Source organism: Chrysochloris asiatica, unplaced genomic scaffold, assembly GCF_000296735.1.
Source record: "Chrysochloris asiatica unplaced genomic scaffold, ChrAsi1.0 scaffold00040, whole genome shotgun sequence".
NCBI classification, from domain to species: Eukaryota; Metazoa; Chordata; class Mammalia; order Afrosoricida; family Chrysochloridae; genus Chrysochloris; species Chrysochloris asiatica.
Window position 1 is genome coordinate 17,757,660 of NW_006408558.1, and position 17,235 is coordinate 17,774,894.

At 50.7% G+C, this 17,235-nt stretch overlaps 1 protein-coding gene across 1 annotated transcript in view; it reads right to left on the reverse strand.

Moving 5' to 3' along the window:
* Window positions 1–11,214: 11,214 nt before the first annotated feature.
* Window positions 11,215–17,235, reverse strand: part of SSH3 (slingshot protein phosphatase 3) — an 8,597-nt gene continuing 2,576 nt past the window's right edge. The window contains exons 4-14 of the mRNA XM_006860858.1: window positions 15,710–15,828; window positions 15,562–15,633; window positions 15,294–15,359; window positions 14,994–15,182; window positions 14,817–14,910; window positions 14,553–14,681; window positions 14,411–14,457; window positions 13,734–13,880; window positions 13,446–13,646; window positions 13,073–13,349; window positions 11,215–11,508 (exon numbers count right to left, since the gene is read on the reverse strand). Coding sequence (XP_006860920.1) covers window positions 11,215–11,508; window positions 13,073–13,349; window positions 13,446–13,646; window positions 13,734–13,880; window positions 14,411–14,457; window positions 14,553–14,681; window positions 14,817–14,910; window positions 14,994–15,182; window positions 15,294–15,359; window positions 15,562–15,633; window positions 15,710–15,828 — 1,635 coding nt within the window. The remainder of the gene's footprint in view (window positions 11,509–13,072; window positions 13,350–13,445; window positions 13,647–13,733; window positions 13,881–14,410; window positions 14,458–14,552; window positions 14,682–14,816; window positions 14,911–14,993; window positions 15,183–15,293; window positions 15,360–15,561; window positions 15,634–15,709; window positions 15,829–17,235) is intronic.

Below are 17,235 nucleotides of genomic sequence, written 5' to 3' on the forward strand. Positions count from 1 at the left end.
GAAGGATATTATGTTTGGTAAGATGGAGGGTCAGAGAAAAAGAGGAAGACCCCCCAATGAGATGGATTGGACAAGTGGCAGCATCAATGGACTCAAGCGTGGCAACAGTAGTGAGGTTGGCCCAGGGTCGGGAAGTGTTTCATTCTGTTGTGCATAAGGTCGCTACGGGTCAGTACCGACTCGATGGCACCTAACAACAACAATAACACTACCGTATCTCTGTGAAACGGCTTGTATTGTAGGAGAATGTCCTTATTCTTACAAGACCCATGCCGAAACATTTAGGGGGGAAGTATCATAATGCCCACATCTTATTTTTAATTGATTCAAAAAAAAAAAGAGAGAGCGAGAGGAATGTGGCAAGAGGTTAGCAACTGGTGGATCTAGAGGTGGGGTATATATAGGTATTCATTGTACAATTCTTTCCACGTTAAGTTTGAAATTTTTCAAAATAAAAAATTGTGGAGAAAGAGAGTTTATCAGCCTCATAAGGACAGTATACAAATCACTGCATGGGAAACTCTTGAGTGGGTCAAGCAATCTAGTTTAGTCATTAAGGGACTACCTTCATAAGTGCAGTAGTGTTTCATTTTTATTTTGTCTTTTATGGGGCAGAAATCAAGTGTATGTTGTGTTTGTCTACAAAAGGAGAAAAACATACTAATATTAAATTGAAAAGACAAAGACTGTTTCTAGAGGAAGACTTAGTGGCTGCCATGCTACTGAATCAAAGTTTCCAAGAATGGCTCGGATTTTTCAAAAAGAAAGAAATTCTGATTCCCCTCAGAAAGGTCGGTGAGAATTTTGGTTGGGTTTGTTTAGTTCAATATTGCCAGCACCTCGTGAAGTTCTGGGTAAATAGAAGATACTTAATACGTATTTTTTTAATGAATGAATGTGAGAGGGGACCCTCCCAGCTACAGAGAACAGCATGAGCCTGGGAGAAGAGATGGAAAAACCATGTTTCCAAGGAACAGTAGGTAGTCTAATTTGATTACGTGTGAAAGGTGCATATTAGGATGTTCTGGGGGCTGATGCCAAACGGGGTGAAGCCCTGAGCAAAACCAGTTTGCACTGTACTTGGCAGGCAGTGGGGATCACCACCAACAACATTCACCATGGGAGTCTCAGGTGTGAAGTGAATAGCATCCTTCTGGAAGATTAATGTAGACATGATACCCTGGACAATGATAGTCGCTAAATGTGGAAAACAAGAAGTTGGGTCGCTGCAGGTAGTGGGAGGAAAAGTCAGTATTGTGAGAGATCAGCAGAATTTGACAACTGATTAAATGTAGCAACGTGAGTGTTAACACGGGAGCATGCCCACGGGTACCAAGTCGATCTGGACTCCTGGTGGCCCTTCGAGGACAGGCTAGAACTGCTCCATAGGTTTTCCGAGACTAGCTGTAAATTGTTAAGGAAGCACACAGGCTCATCCTTCTCCCACAGAGTAGCTGGTGGGTTTGAACCACTGACCTCACAGTTATCAGCCCAATGCTTAAACCCACAGCACCACCTGAACTCTTTGCAAGAGAACAGAGGTGCACAAGTCAGCAGGACGAGCTCAAGAAATGAACAGTGAGAAAAGTTGAGGTTATCACAAAAGTTGAGGTTATCACAGCCGTTCTGTCAAACGGCTCCTTCACAGTCCCTCCCCCTCACACGGGAGGTCCAACCAGAAAGGACCCTCATTCCAAGACAGCTCCTCTTCCAGAGTAACCTCACCTGGCCCATCACCCATTCCAGGAACCAGAGGGCCCTAATACTATTGCAGGTGCCTGACCACTCCAGCTCTTCTCTGGGAATGTCCCTTCAACTACTGCCTCCCCGCTTTGCCTGGATACTGTAACTCCTTATCTTCTTGCTCTCATTCCCTCCCCTCCCCTGTCCAGCCCTGTTTCCCTTGGAAGAGGAGAGGAGCAGAGAGGTCTGTCCAGGCATCTGTCAGATGCAGGCCAGATGGGCATTCCAAAGCTGCTCAGGTGGAGAGGGGGGGCAGGGGGAGGGCAGCGTGGGGAGAGGAGAGGATGTTCCTCTCTAGTTAGCAGCCGTTGCTGGCCTTCCCTAGAGAAGGAGGGCAGGGACCAGATGAAAGGACAGAGCTGGGGTGGAGTGGGGCTGGAGCAGGAAGACATCTACCCCTCCTCGATCTCAGCCTTTAAGGGTGGGCAGATCATGCTTCAATCAGACTATGGAGACTGATTGTGCCAGACTCACTGCCACAAATGACAATGCGTGGTACTTAGAGGTAGGGGATTTCTGCTTACCAGCTCGGGCATCCCGCTGACCCCAAAATAATTCCACCTGTTGTTCTCAATTCACTTTATCCTCATGGCACTCAGCCTCCCCTCCTGAGGGCCCATTTCTGTCTTTTGTTGTTGTTGAGTGCTGTCCAGTCAGGTCCGACTCACAGCGACCCGATGCCCAACAGAACGAAACCCTGCCTGGTCCTGCACCATGCTCACAATGGTTGTTACACTTGAGCCCATTGCTGTGTACAGTGTGGGGATGCTGATGAGAGTTCAGCCTAGCATAGGGACAGCTGGGACACAGAGCGAATCAGATTGTGGACAGGGCTGGGGGAAGCATTTGGCTGAGAGATAGGGAGTCAGTCTGCCAAGCGCTGAGCTGTACAGCAGTACTATGCTGGGTGGGAAGTTCAGGGGATATCTGCCCAGCTCTGAGCCTTCTCAGGCCCAGGTGAAGCTAAATCACAAAGGAGATATACCGTCTGCTCCCTCTCCCCACCCCAGCCTCCAGGGACAGCCGTCTCCATCCGAGCCCATCTTCCCCCTCCTCAAATGATCTCTGGCTTGACTCAGGCCAGCACTAGGGGCCTGGTTTTAGCCCAGGCTTGCTCCTTAGTGCCCCTCCCTGTCATACCCACCTCCCCACCCTCACCTCTGAGTCTCAGTGAGCTGCCAGGGGTGCCAAGGGGATGGGGTGAAGCTTTACTACCCAGGCCAGGGAATCCCACTGGGCAAACTTTTGCCAACTTCCCTCTCCACCAGGGCATCAGTCCTCTGTTCAGTCCTCTTTCCTAGAGACAGAATCCCTGAACCATCCCAGCTCTCCAGATGACTGCCCGGGAACCAGCAGCCAGGCAAGGTCAAAGGGAGGAGCTCTACCTCTTAGCATGGAACCTGCTGCCATGAGGACAAACCCGCCGAGCAGGGGCATGAGAGTGAGAGACTCCATCAAACATGTCTGATGACAGTGGGAAGTGGGGCTGGAATAGAAAACAAACAGGGACTTCAGGCTGAAACAGGGAGAGCCTGGGCCCAGCATCACGTTAGCCGAGGTCGGGGGCTCACCAGTTGGCAGATGGCACCCTTTCCGTGGTTAACACAGACGGTGGCGAGATCACCAGACTCAACGCCCTCTTTCAGCTGTTTGACTTAGAAGCTAAGAGCTCAGCTCCCTCAACTGGAAACTGCAAAGTAGGAATATAAGACCTTCCAGTTGTTGTCAAGGGAAAAGAACATCTCCTCTAAATACAAATGCTTTGTCAACTGTAAGTGATGGCACTGTCCCTATGGCAACACTGGGTGGGCACTTTCTGAAGCCTTCACATGACACTTAGCTTAAAGGACACACCCAGCAGGCACTTACCTGCAGCCAGCGGAGTGGGAGCCAACCCAAGAGGCTAGATGGTGAAGAAGAGGCTCCAGGATGGGAGCGTGCGCTGCTGGAAGGCTGGGGGCAACAGCTCACTTGGGGTTACATCTCCTAGAAAAGGGGCTTGTGTGGCCCCCAGAAGTCCTGCAGAGACAAAAAAAAAACAACAACACACACACACACACACACACAAAATCCTTTATTCGTTCCTTTCCTTGACTGTAAATGCTTAACGTCTCAGCCTCCTCAGTTCCTGGGGGTAATCGTACCCCTCTGTGAACAAGAGGGGGCTGCCCCGGGGGAAATCTAGGCCTTTGGTGAGTTAAACCAAAGGATGCCCTGTGCCCAAACCATTCTCCTTCCAATCTCCCCTTCCTGAGCCCTCCTCAAGGGCACCTCATCTCAGAAACCATGTCTGGGACTCGGAGTGGCATTAATGTTGTGCAGGAAACTTATAAGCATTCCCTCATTGCATCCTCTGAAACCTGGGTGACTCACTTCACTTCCATTTCTGCAAATGAGGAAACTGAGGTTCAAGGGATGCAGTAACTTTGCCCAAAGCCACACATCCGGGTTTCTCTGACGCTAGATCCTGAACTGGGAGTCCTGCTAGAACATTCCCAGTGCCCTTTCGTGCACGTGGATGTACGCTGAGGGACAGGGATCCAGTTGTAGGGAAAACATATCGCCGGAAGACACATTGGACAAAGAAGGAATCTTGGGCTCAGAGGTAAAGGGCCTTGTCCCCCAAGGGCGGATCTGCAGCGGCATTCCAGGTTACAAGGGAGTCCCCTAAAGCACAGAAGGCTGGGACCTGCTCAGGCTTCCCTTCCGTCGGAACTCGAGAGCTCATGGGCCAGCCCACCACGGCCTCCACGTTCACCTACCACGACTAGAACCGCCCCTCAGGCTGCCCACCCGGCCGGCGTCCTGGGAGTACCTGTCGGCGGCGCAGGCCCTTGGCTGGGGGCGACCAGGCGCTGGCCCTAAGCTGGGCTCTGGCACCGCCACCTCGGGTCTCCGAGCAGCTCCACCTCAAAACGCTGCTGGCCTTCGGAAGGCACCGGCGTTGGGACGCCGAGGAAAACTGAGGAGCGCCGTTCCCCGGAAGGCAAGCTGGCTTGGCCTCCTCCCCTAAAGCTCCCTACTTTGCCCCTTCACTATCTGCAGACCCAGCCGTAGCTCCAGCGCAGCCCAGGCGGAGAATCTCTTTCGCGCCGGGGAGTCAAACTACTCGACTCTGGGGGGGGCGAGGTTCCCATGGAAACGAAAGGAGGCCTTTACGCTTGCGTCAACGCGCTAGGTACACTGGGAAATGTGGTTTTCGGGCTGTCACCGGGGTCCGGAAGAACGGACGCAAGATGGCGCCCGAGCGTCATGGTCGTTTTCCCGACCCTGGGGCTTTTCTAGGCGTGGCGGAAGGAGAGGCCGCAGAGGCCTGAAAGGTAGTTTCTCGCGGTAGCCGCGGCTCTGAAGTATCTGAGATGCGGACTAAAGGGGCGTTAGAAAATTTGTCCTAACGATAGGCTGTCCTTGTGCGGAGCAATGAGCAGCCGCACTGGGTACTGCGGAAGAATGATCTGGCGGCGGGAGCTGCCTGGGAGGGACTGCCCAACGATCAGAGCTCCTTGTGGCGTTCAAGTAAGGGTTGGGCGATCCGTCATGCCCCAAAAGAGGCCTTAAAGTGAGGGGGCGCCTCGCACACACCCCAAAGACGTAAACGCACATTTCTGTTCGTTGTCAATATGGTGTAACTTCTTTGGAAGGAAAGTAAATAATGCCTCTCAAAATTAAAACTGCTTCAGGAATTTAAAAAATAATGTCCTACCGCTTGGGTTAATGCGCTGGGCTGCAAAGTCGGTTTGAACTCCAAGGTCCACCATTCAAGCTCACCAGCTGCTCCTCGGAAACCCTATACAGGGTTGCTGTGGGTCAAAACCGACTTGACGGGACGGCACTTAACAACAACAACAACACAGACTGAGTGGTCATGTGTGCCTACACACTGCCATCGAGTCAATTGTATTGAGACTGTAAATCTTTATGTGAGCAGAAAGCCTCGTTCTCCCGCTGTGCGGCTGGTGGGTTTGAACTACTGACCTTGCGGTTCAAACCGACTTTGCAGAGCCACACCAGGACTCCAATTGTTATAGCCTTAATAAAATGGAAAATATGTGGTAATTTTGTTAATTGAAGCTGTCTTTACATACTGATATGAAATGTTTCAAACCATGAAGAAATTTTCAAAGTGCAGAGTAGTTAGTATGTTAATGTACTATCATTTGGGATCACGAACTGAACTTTATATGGAAAGGAAAGCAGCCTTGGATAAGCACAATACTGCTTAAGAAGAAGAACCAAGTTGTAAGCCTCTCACTTCCTGATCTCAAAATTTACGACACAGCCACAGTGGTCAAAACCACCTCTTACTGGTACAGCAAAGGGTATATAGATCAGTGGAACCGCATTGAGAACCCAGAAGTAAATCCATCCACAGACAGTCAGCTGATCTCTGACAAACACAATAAATAAAGAAGAGACAGTTTCAAAAACAAATAGTTTCTAGCAAAACTAGAAATCTATTTGCCTAAGAATGAAACAAGACCCATGCCTCACACCATCTACCAAAAACAAACTCCACATGGATCAAAGACCTCAGTGTAAAATCTAGAACTCTAAAGATCATCAGTGAAAACATAGGGACAAACTTAGGGCTCTAGCAATTACTAAAAACACACAAATAGCAGAAGACAAAATAGATGACTGGAACCTCCTAAACATTTGACACTAATGTGCATCAAAAGATTTTGCCAAAAGAGTCAAAAGGAAGTCAACATACTGCGGGGGGTGAGGGGGGTGGAGGGGGGAATCAGACAAGGGACTTATCTCTAAAATTTATAGAAAACGACACCTCTACAAGAAAAAGACAACCCAATTAAATAATGGCCACAGGGCATGAACAGACACTTCACCAAAGAAGACCTACAGGTTTCCAATCATTAGCCATTGTTGTTGATAAGTGCCATCTAGTTGGGATCTGACTCATAGCGACCCTATACAGAATTTCCAAGGAGCAGTTGGTGAGTTGGAACTGTCAGCCTTAATGGCCCAAACCGACATTGCAGTTTACCACATTAACCAGCAGCGCCACCGTTAGCCATTAGAGAGATGCAAATCAAAACAACAGTGAGATATTATCTCATGCCAGTATTAATAGCAAAGTTAAAAAAAAAAAAAAAAAAAAAAAACCAAGCCGGCAAAGGTAACGAAAAGACTAGGACCCTCCTACATTGCTGGTGGTGGGACTGTAAAATGGTTCAACCACTCTGGAAAACAGTATGGCACATCCTCAAAAAGTTGGAAATAGAAATACTGTTATGACCCAGCAATACCTCTACTTGGTATATATCCACAAGAAATAAGAGCCAGGACACAAGTAGATATATGCACACCAATGTTCATCCTACCAATATTCATAATAGTTAAGAGATGGAGACAGTTTAAATGCCCATCAATGGAAGCGCGGATAAACAAACGTTGGTACATACACACAATGGAATTCTCTATAGCATTGAAGAATAGTACTGAATCTGTGAAACACCTCATAACATGGATGAACCTCAAGGACATGATGCTGAGTGAAATATGTCAATCACCAAAGAACAAATATTATATGAGACCACTGTTGTAAAAACTCAAGAAAGGGTTTTCATACTAAAAGAAAATCTTTGAATGGTTACCAGGAGCAGGAGGGAAGGGAGTGTAATAAGGACAGACACATGCTAACGTCCTATGACTGGGAAGGTAATATACAAGAACAGGGAGCGCAAAGCACAAGAGGGAAGTTGGCAGAAGAATAAATAAAGGTAGTTGAAGACACAGGGAGATGTGCAAACGTTAAAGGGGATAGAGGTAAATAGTGATAGACGCACAACCTTGAAGCAACAATGTTCTTTCTGTAGATGCATGGACACAGGCTGAATGGGTATGGGAGGGAGAATGGGAGATAGATAGATTTCTGTATCTCACAAATACATGAGTTGGAAAGAGGACATTTGAACTGGGTAACCACATGGAAGTGGGACAACTGTTGTGTGGATGGGGATTGCAATTATTGTTGAAACAAAGTATATGATTTGTGGAATGTAGACCTGATGATCTTGTCTAAATATTAATTCACAATAAAAAGCTTAAAAATTATATATATATGGTGGTGGTTATATGCTGTGGAGTCGTTCTGACTCATAGTGACCCTGTAAGGGTTTCTGAGGCTGTAAATCTTTACAGGAGCAGAAAGCCTCATCTTTCTCCCACTGAACACCTTGTAGCTTTGAACTGCTGACCTTGCAGTTCGCAGCCCGATTTGTAACCACATACAGGGTCGCTATGGGTCGGAACCGACTCGAAGGCACTTAACAACAACACAACAACGCTACCAGAGCTCCATATAGATAGAGTTGTTAAGTGCCATTGAGTCAGTTCCAACCATTACAACCCTGTAAAGGGTTTCCAAGGAGCAGCTGGTGAGTTTGAACCGCCGACTTTGGAGTTCAAATGGCTTTGCAGTCTGGCACGTTAACCTACAGCGCCACACCAGAAATATATATATGTTGTTGTTGTTGTTAAATGCCGTGGAGTCGGTTCCGACTCACAGCGACCCTGCACAGGGTTTCCGAGGCTATAAATCTTTACGGGAGTCTTTCTCCCGCGGAACAGCTGGTAGTTTCGAACCGCTGACCTTGAGGTTCACACACACACACACACACACTATCATTTGGGAGAGTCCTGGTGTGGTTAATGTGCCAGACTGCAAAGCCATTTGAACTGCAAGGTCAATGGTTCAAGTTCACCAGCAGCTCCTCAGAAACCCAATACAGGGTTGCTATGGGTGGGAACTGACTCCACAGCACTTAACAACAACATCTTCTGGGAGCACGGTGGCTTTGTAGGATAAGAAGTAGACTGCAAACCGTAAGGACTGCTGTTCAAGCCCACCAGCTGCTCCTCAGGAGAAAGATGAGACTTTCTGCTCCTGTAAACAGGGTTGCTATGAGTCAGAACTGATTTCATGGCACTTAACAACAATATACTATCATTTTTTTTAAAAAAAGGAATATATGCACAACTGTATTTGATTACATAAGTATGACATGTCTTTGGAGGGACTCAAGTAATTCTCAGACCAACCCTTAAAAGGTGGACTGGACTTGGGGATGGAAGGGAGCTTGCTTCCTTTTCATTTTATACTGATTTTTACTTTTTTGGTCCATTAGTAATTTATGAGCTTTGTATACATGTATAGTTCTTAATCTTTTGATGCCATTATTTTATTTTATTGTGATAACATCACACACAAGAAAACATTTTCCAACACAAAACCAGTTTACTTTGTCAATTTTCACGTAAAACACAAGGGGGAAAAAAATCCAGAGCGTTGACATTTACAACTCAGCCACATTGCCCCCATTTTTGGGGCAGATATTTCCCCTGCAGCTCTGATTTCCCAGCGTATGAAATAAATGCTTCTTGGAATCGGTCAGGGATTCCCATTGGCCCCGCCACTCTGCAGAGAGGATTGACTCAGTCTTCTGAGGTGGCCTTGCCTTGGTTTCTCTCTGACCACCCCCAGGACACCTGAAATAGCTGACTAAGTGGGAGATCTGGTGGCAAGCAGCCTCCAACATTTATCCTGCAGGGTGGGTCAGCCAAGTGGATCAGGGCTCGGATCTAGCTTCTCTGCCCTAGTGACACCAGGCACTCAGCCCATAAACTTGTCGCCATGAAATTAATTGTAACGTATAGAGATCCTACACTGGAGATGGAGGGTCCGAGAAATAGAGGAAGACTCCCAATGAGATGGATTGGCCAAGTGGCAGCATCAATGGACTCAAGCGTGGCAACAGTAGTGAGGTTGGCCCAGGATTGGGCTGTGTTTCGTTCTGCTTTGCATAAGGTCACTATGGGTCAGTACCGAGTCGATGGCACATAACAACAAATATAGAGATCCTATGGAACAGGGAACTGCCTCATAGGATTTCTGGGGTTGTAAACCTTTAGCAGACAGCCACAACTTTCTCTCTGGGAGTAGCTGATGGATTTCAGTTAACAGCTTTAGCTACTGCACCACCAGAGCACCTTTTAGATGACACAGATTGTTACAAAATATCTAAATTTGGGCGTTTTTGGAGATTTCCTGGTCTAATCCCTTTTACAGAGAGACTCAAGGTAATTACTGGTAAAGCCAAATCTAGAAGCCAAGTCGCCCACCACCAGCACTGAGAGTTAATGCTGAAGGCATACCGGGCTGCGGAAACTCATTCTTAAAATTCTCCAGCCAATGAGAATCTTCGGTGCCAGCACCTACTTACTTCTGAATGGCTTGGAGGGAAGAAGCTAAACACGCCCCTCCATATACACACATAGTATGTCATAGGGCAGAGAGTATAATCCTGGGCAGAGGGAACAGCAGTGACAAATAGGGAGCCTTTTAACTCTTAGACCCTAAGATTGAGAAGGGACACCCTGGCAGGGTGGGCTGGCTCGGAAAATCTGGCTCTCTTGCCTGTAGTAGAAAGAAGTGAATTCTCGGAACCCAAAGAAATTGTGTCCAGTGTCCAAGAGGAGTCTTAGCTCCTAGCACAGGCGTGGTCTTGTCCAGATAGGTGGCAGTAGCTTCCATTTCCTCCTGGGTCAGGTACCAGCTGCCTGCTGTGGACTCCTTCCCACTGACCTGCCTGCGGTGTGTCAGTGTCGTGGGCAGCTAATGTTTACTCAAGCCCTGCCCTGGGAGATGAAAGAGATAGCCCAGCCTCTCCTTTTCTCTTCCCCATTCTTCCTTCCACCCCCTACCCAAGACATAGCACTCCCCAAACAGGTCTATCCTGAGACACCAGGGAGGGCTCGGGAGGGGTCAGACTGCTCTTGTCACCCAAGAAGGTTGAGTGAGGAATCCATGGTACGTACGCTCATCAAATCAAAATAACTTAATATGTAACGATCTTTATTTCTAAGTACAAAGCCAGATGTAGGCAAAACTAGGAACAACTGGCCAGAGCCCAAGGGGGACAAATAGAAGACTCTTTGGCGTGGTTTCCTGGGACCCCGTGCAGTGTGGTGGGGGGGCTGGGGCCACAGCAGAAGACTTGGCTAGTTGTGAGGTGCATCAGAGGGAACAGCTTTTGGCTCCTCAGAGACTCCCTGGGCTGGGAACTGAGGTGCCATCTGCCTTTGGGGTCCCCAAGAACAAAATGGAATGAGGGAAGGGGCAGAGGGCAGTGGAGGAGTGGAGGGAGACATGAGCCACTTGGGGTTTTTTTTATCGTTTCTGGGGCTGCAAGTGAGTTTTAGGGCAGGGGCTGTGGGTGAATCTAATGTGCTGCTGCGTCCAAAGGCACAGCCCAGTTAGAGAAACAGTCTTGAGCCCTTGGACAGGTAAAGTGGGTCTAAGAATTGAGAGTGTGGGGGCAGGCCCGGGGACCGCAGGGAAGACTAAGAGGAATGCATGTGGATGGACAGGTGCGAGGAATGTTCTCCAGGAGCTGTGCCTTCAACTGTCTCTATTTAGTGTCTAGGGAGCACAGGCATGTGGGGGGCAGCTCAGGCCTCGCCCTCACCTCCACTGCCATCTACACTGGCCTGTCTGACCACTTTCCGGGACCTGGGAGTGGAGGAACAGCCAGCCTCCCATTGGCCCTGCTCCTGCTTCTGGAAGGCCTGGGTCCTGCTGGCCACCAGGGCAGTGCCATGGAGGGCAACCACAGACTGGCGGGATTTCAGGGCAGGCCATGACCCCTTCTGGCCCCGCCGGCCTCCCCGGGCCCCCTTGGTCCTTGATGGCTGAGGGGAGGGCTGTGGAGGATCTTCCTCTGAAGACTCATTGGAAGAAAAAACCTGGATGGAGAGACAACAAGGACATCTTTCAAGGGCAAGGTCTACAAACCATGTTGTTGATAAGTGCCATCAAGTCAGTTCCAACTCATAGTGACCCTGTATAGGGTTTCTGAGGAGTGACTGGTGAGTTGAACTGCCGACCTTGTGGTTAGCAGCCCAATGCTTATCCTACAGCGCCACACCAAGACTCCCTGCAATAGGAACACCAGGAAGGCACACACATTTCTAAACAATCACCCATTTGATATCAAAGGGGCAGCGTTTATCCAAGGACAAAGGTTAGAAAGAGGAAGGGAAATAGGAAACACAGGGAAGAAATGATATTTCACTGTGAGGATTGTAATCAATGACATGAAACAAAACGTGTATGAATCGTTGAATGGAAAATGGCTTGCTGCTCTGGTAGCATAGTGGTTACGAATCGGGCTGCGAACCTTAAGGTCAGTGGTTCGAAACTACCAGCTGCTCTGCGGGAGAAAGATGAGGCTTTCTACTCCCATAAAGATTTACACCCTCGGAAACCCTGTACAGGGTCGCTATGGGTCGGAACCAACTCGACGGCACTTAACAACAACAACAACATATCCCTTCACCCAATTTACAATGAAAAGTTTAAAACATTGCCTGGAGGTAGATCCAATGGATCTAGTTTGAAAAAAAGAGGGGGAGGGGGGCCAGGGGCCGACAGAACCTATCTTACTTATTGTTTGGTCCTAACATCAAACACAGAGCCTGGCAAAAGATAGGCGGGAAACGTTTGTTGAATGAATGCAGAAAAACTGTATTACTCGTAGGACCTACATCTCTAGGAGGGGAGGAGGCCCCATCCCTACTCTCTGGTCCCTCATGTACCTGTTGCTTCTGCTGGCCCCCAGCTCACCTCAATCTCCCTAATGCTGTGCTGCCAATGACCTTGACACAGGGGTCTCCCCGACCCTCTCCTCTTCCTCTTGCCCCTTCTATCTCTGGACTTGGCCCAGTGAGCCACAGATGAAATCTGTTCATGGTGCCAGGCCCTGAACTGGGCTGCGTGTGCCTGTCTGGGTACTGAGTGAAGACTCCCTGCCTGCTTTTGGAACTATCCATACCCATCCCTGTCAGCACCCATCTTTCCCTGTCTTTCCACACCTAGTGCCACCTCCTCCAGGAAGCCTCTCCCATCTCCCTGTCTCCTAGAGCTGCCCACTCCTCCCTCTGGGTCTGCCACATGTGGGACACACCTCCCAAGGCAGGTGTCAGCTTCTAGGTTTTAAACTCAGGCTCTGGGGCCCTTGAGAGGGTGCTCAGCCAGCTGGGTCCTTTGGGCAGGCTGAAACCCGAGGCACCTTGAGTCCTGGCTAAGTCAGCTCAGGAGCCCACTCAGAACAGCTGATCTTTTTCTGGAGTGGTACACGGGATGTGGCCCTTCCTCAGGGACACATGGGAACACCTGAAAGGCCTCGTGCTTCCAGGTGTGGGTGCAAGGGACAGAGGAAGCAGGAGCAGCCCCCAGGAGCCCTCTCAGGGAACCCCACTGCTCAGTCCTGCACCCACCTCAGATGGGTTCCTTCCCCAGCCCCCTCACCTCTGGCAGCTCAGCAGCCCCCGAGGCACTTTCTAGCTCTGATGAAGACTCCAGAAGACTGATGGACCTCATGACCCCACGCAGGTTGATACGAGGCCTCAGAGCACCTGGCTTTTCTCTCAGGGCTGCCTGCTCCTCCTCCAGCCCCACAGCCTTCACCTCCTCACTGCCCCCTGGTTCGGGTGGAAGAGCTGGGAATGGCGCAGAGACTTCTGGGGCCAGAGACTCCTCTGGGGAGACCCTACCCACTTTCTGCTCCCAGATCTGGCTCTGCCGGCTAAGGGGGAGATGGTGACCAAGTCAGCTTGGGTGACCCAGCAGCCAGCCCCCTGCCAGCATGTACCCACACACCCTCGGTTTCCCTGCTCCGCACCTGGCAGTCAGGATACCCTGGTAGGTTTGCAGTTGGCGCAGGAAGCCGGGGTTGGGGCGGGCAATGGGCCGGAGCTCCTGCACATGCCGAAGAGCCTGCTCCAGGCCCCAGCCATACTGCTTCATGGCGTAGGCCATCACTGTGGCAGCTGAGCGGCTGACGCCCATCTTACAGTGCACTAGCACCCGGGTGCCCTGGACCCTGTGGGGGCAGGACGCAGCTGGTTCAACTCCCCTCACCTTAACTGAAGTCCAGGTGGGGTGGGCAGCGGGTGCAGGCAGCCCTGACCTGGCTGTCTCGATGAAGCAGTGCGTCTCTTTCCAGTGGGGCAGCAGCTGGGCTGACTCCTCGTCCCAGATGCGAACGTTGTGGTAGGTGAAGCGCTCAGGGTAGAAGTTGTCAATCTCCCGGGCCATGTTCAGGATGTGGCTGACCCTGTAAAAAAGGGCCCAGGCCAGGCTGATGCGGGCAGGGCTTGGCGGTCTCTGGGCTTTTCTGCTCAGTTCTGCGCTAAGTGTTGGGGGAGAAGCCTCCCAAGGTAGAGTAGGAGGAGATGGAGCTGGCCGTGAGTAAACCAAACCCTATTTCTCACTAGGCTTGTTTCCACCTAGCCCACTCAGCTTTGGGCTGGTCTCTGAACTTTGTTAGAAAATGGACCTGTACGTGTTGGGCAAGAGGTCCACATGGTTTCCCAGAAGCCCACTGTGCACCAATAACAGGTGCCCATCAGGACAGGAAGTGGCTGAGATGAGTTGATGGCAAGTGGCCCTTTTGGATTAGAAAAAAGGGTGACTCGGGCTACTGCATATCACGTCTGTAGGGAGGAAGCTGCTTGGTTCACTCTTGGGTTTCATGGCCTTCAGGCCCACACAAGGGAACAGCCCTGGGCCGACATGGGCCAGGGTTCCTGTTGGGGGGAGGCTGGGAGAAAGGGGACACAGAGGGGCATCCTGAGGGGCTCCTACCTGTTCCTCTGTAGCTCCTCCAGGTTGGCAGCATTCCACTCGGAGCCCTGCAGAGAAGGGGAAGAGAGGCGCCATTCTCCTCTCCTTCCAGCCCCTGGTCATCCCTCTTAGCAATCATCCACCTGACAGGCTGGCCACTCACCAGGTAGAGGTGAGGGAAGATGCGGGAGGCCCGGTCCTGCTGGGCCATGAGCAATAGCATCTGGTTGTCAATAAAGTCACGGTACTGCTGCAGTGGGGAGTTCAAGCGCTGCTCCAGGGCCTGGCGGATCTACAGACAGAGCAGACAGAAGGGGCGAGGGCTCAGCAGCTCACACGGGTCCTGACTTTCCCCTTCCCTGTGGACCTCAGCACCGTGATGTCTGGGAAGGGCCAGAACAGGAGGGGATGGGGGGTCTTGGCCCACCTCCTTGGAAGTGACGCTCTCCAGATCACTTGTGTCCAGCACTTTCCACAGCTCAGCCCGGATTGCCTGCTCCATCTGCTCCTGCTCCGAGGGCCTAGGGGCCAGACTGTCAGGCCGGGGCTCACTCCTAGCCTCCACAGCCCCCAGCCCCAGCCCACCCTGCCCGCCTGCACTGACCGGCCAGGCTCCATGCTGGGAGGTCGCAGAGATTCCAAGTCGGCCATGGCCATCCACTCGTTGAGGCAGCTCTGGTCAGAACTCACTCTCTCCTGGTAGTGGGCGGCCCAGGTGAGGGCACTGCCCCCTGGCACCAGGCCGCTGCCCAGAGCCGCCTCACATGCCTGGTGAAGCACTTGGAGAGTGGCCCTGGGGACAGGAGGAGGGGCTGGGCCATACTGTCCTCCCTGCACTTCCTCCCCTGGCCCTCAGCACCACCTGGCCTGAGTCTAGTCCAACCCCTGCCCAGCCCAGCCTTACCACATGGTCTGAATGGAGATGGGTTTGAAGATGCGGCTCTGCCCACCAGATGTCACACTGAAGCCCCTGTAAAAGCCCAGAGGTCAGAGGCCCACTTCATGAGTGAGCCTACTCTGAGAATAAAGGCTGAGATCCAGAGAAGGAAGCTGACCTGCTGGGATCCCTAAGCAAATCTGACACAGGGTGGAGTGGGCCCCACTCTCTCAGCCTGGGGGTCTACTGCTCCAGTGCCCAAGTCCCTGCCCTCTCTCCCCTTGCCACCTCTTACCCGTCTCCATCCAGGTACACCTGGGTGTCGCTCCAGAGAGGCAAGACGAGGCCCAGAGTACAGCTGAGGGAGCTGGTGGGGGCAGAGGAAAATCATTGTCCTCAGTCCCTCAGTCCCCTGTCTCCTCCCTTCCTCTCCTGGCTCCCACCTGCTGTCAGGAAAGTCTACACCCAGAAGGATCGTCTCATCCGGGCTCAGATGTTCTCTTGTGGATACCACCAGCAGGTAACGGAGCCGAGGGGTACGGGCTGCCTCCAGCTGGGCTGCCTGGAGGAGATGGGGAGGAACAAACTCAGAGTCACAGTCACCCAGAGGACCCTCCTGTCCCCCCTCCCCTGCTCCCAGAAATACACCCGAGCCAAGAACAGATTCCTCCTCCAACAGCTAAACTCCCAGGCCTGCTCACGCCTTCTCTACCCTTTCCCTGCCTTTCAGACATAATTAGGTCTCAGGACACACAAAATTTCTTTTCATAAAGGCAAGAGCATACAGGGACCAAAGTTAGAATAGCTTCTGAGCCATAATCAAACACTTTGAGGGAATGAGTCACTGGCCCTGGAGGCTCAAGACTACAGTCTCAGGAGACACCAAGGTCATTTGGCGTAACACAGCCCACAGAAACAATGTTCTACATCCTGCTCAGGTGAGTAGTGAGTGGGTCTTCAAAGCTTGTGAGCAGTGTCTCCCCATCCACAGCAAAGAAGAGAGAAGAAACACAAAGACACAGGAAACAATTCGTCCCAAGACTAACGGACCACGAGAACCTCAGCATTGAAAAGCCTGAAATCAGAAGAACTAGATGGTGCCCGGCTACCACCACTGGCTACTCTGAGTGAGTCACAATAAGAGGTTCTGGATAGCCTGGGAGAGAAATATGGAACAAAAAACCTAAAATCATGAAAAAGATTTGGCCTATTGGCCTGATCGAAACTGGTAGAACCCCCAAGGCTATGGCCCTTAGACATCCTGCAGGCTTGTCATTGAACTCACCCCCAAGACTCAACTTTCAGCGAAATGGCAGGCAGGCCTCTACGTGAACAACAATACATTCACACACGAGATCAAAAGGGTGGCATTTGCCCAGGGAGAGTGCTGGCTCAGAAGGCAGGAAGGGATAGGGAAGAAAGATAAATGACACCGATGATAAGCACGTGGAGGAAGTGGGAAGAGAGCTGTTATCAAGGTCACAAAACAAAGTATGTATGAATTGTTGAATAGAAAACCAATTTGCTCTGTAAACTTTTACTCAAATCACACACACACACACAAATGTAAAAAACAGAGAGTGAAGGGTCTGTGGGAAAAAGGGACAATGAAGACAGACAGAGGGTCACTGCTTCTTATTTGACTCACAAAAAGACTTAAAAAATCAGCGACCACAAACTACCCTACTACCTGCTTATCGTCATTTCATTTAAGGTTTTGTTGCCAGCGAAACATTAAAGACATAGTCTCAAAACCAGTGCTTCCTTCGAGAAAACTCAGCTTTACAAATGACTGGAGGCATCTCACCCAAACCTCGTACTGCAGATAGTGAGATGTCTGTGCAGACTTTTGGGGACCACAAGCTAGGCCTAATGATGCCCACCTATACCCCTATCCTCCAGATTTAGGAATCTCCTTTTCCTCTGTCCCACACCCCTAGCACACCAGCCCAATAAGCCCTCTCTAGGA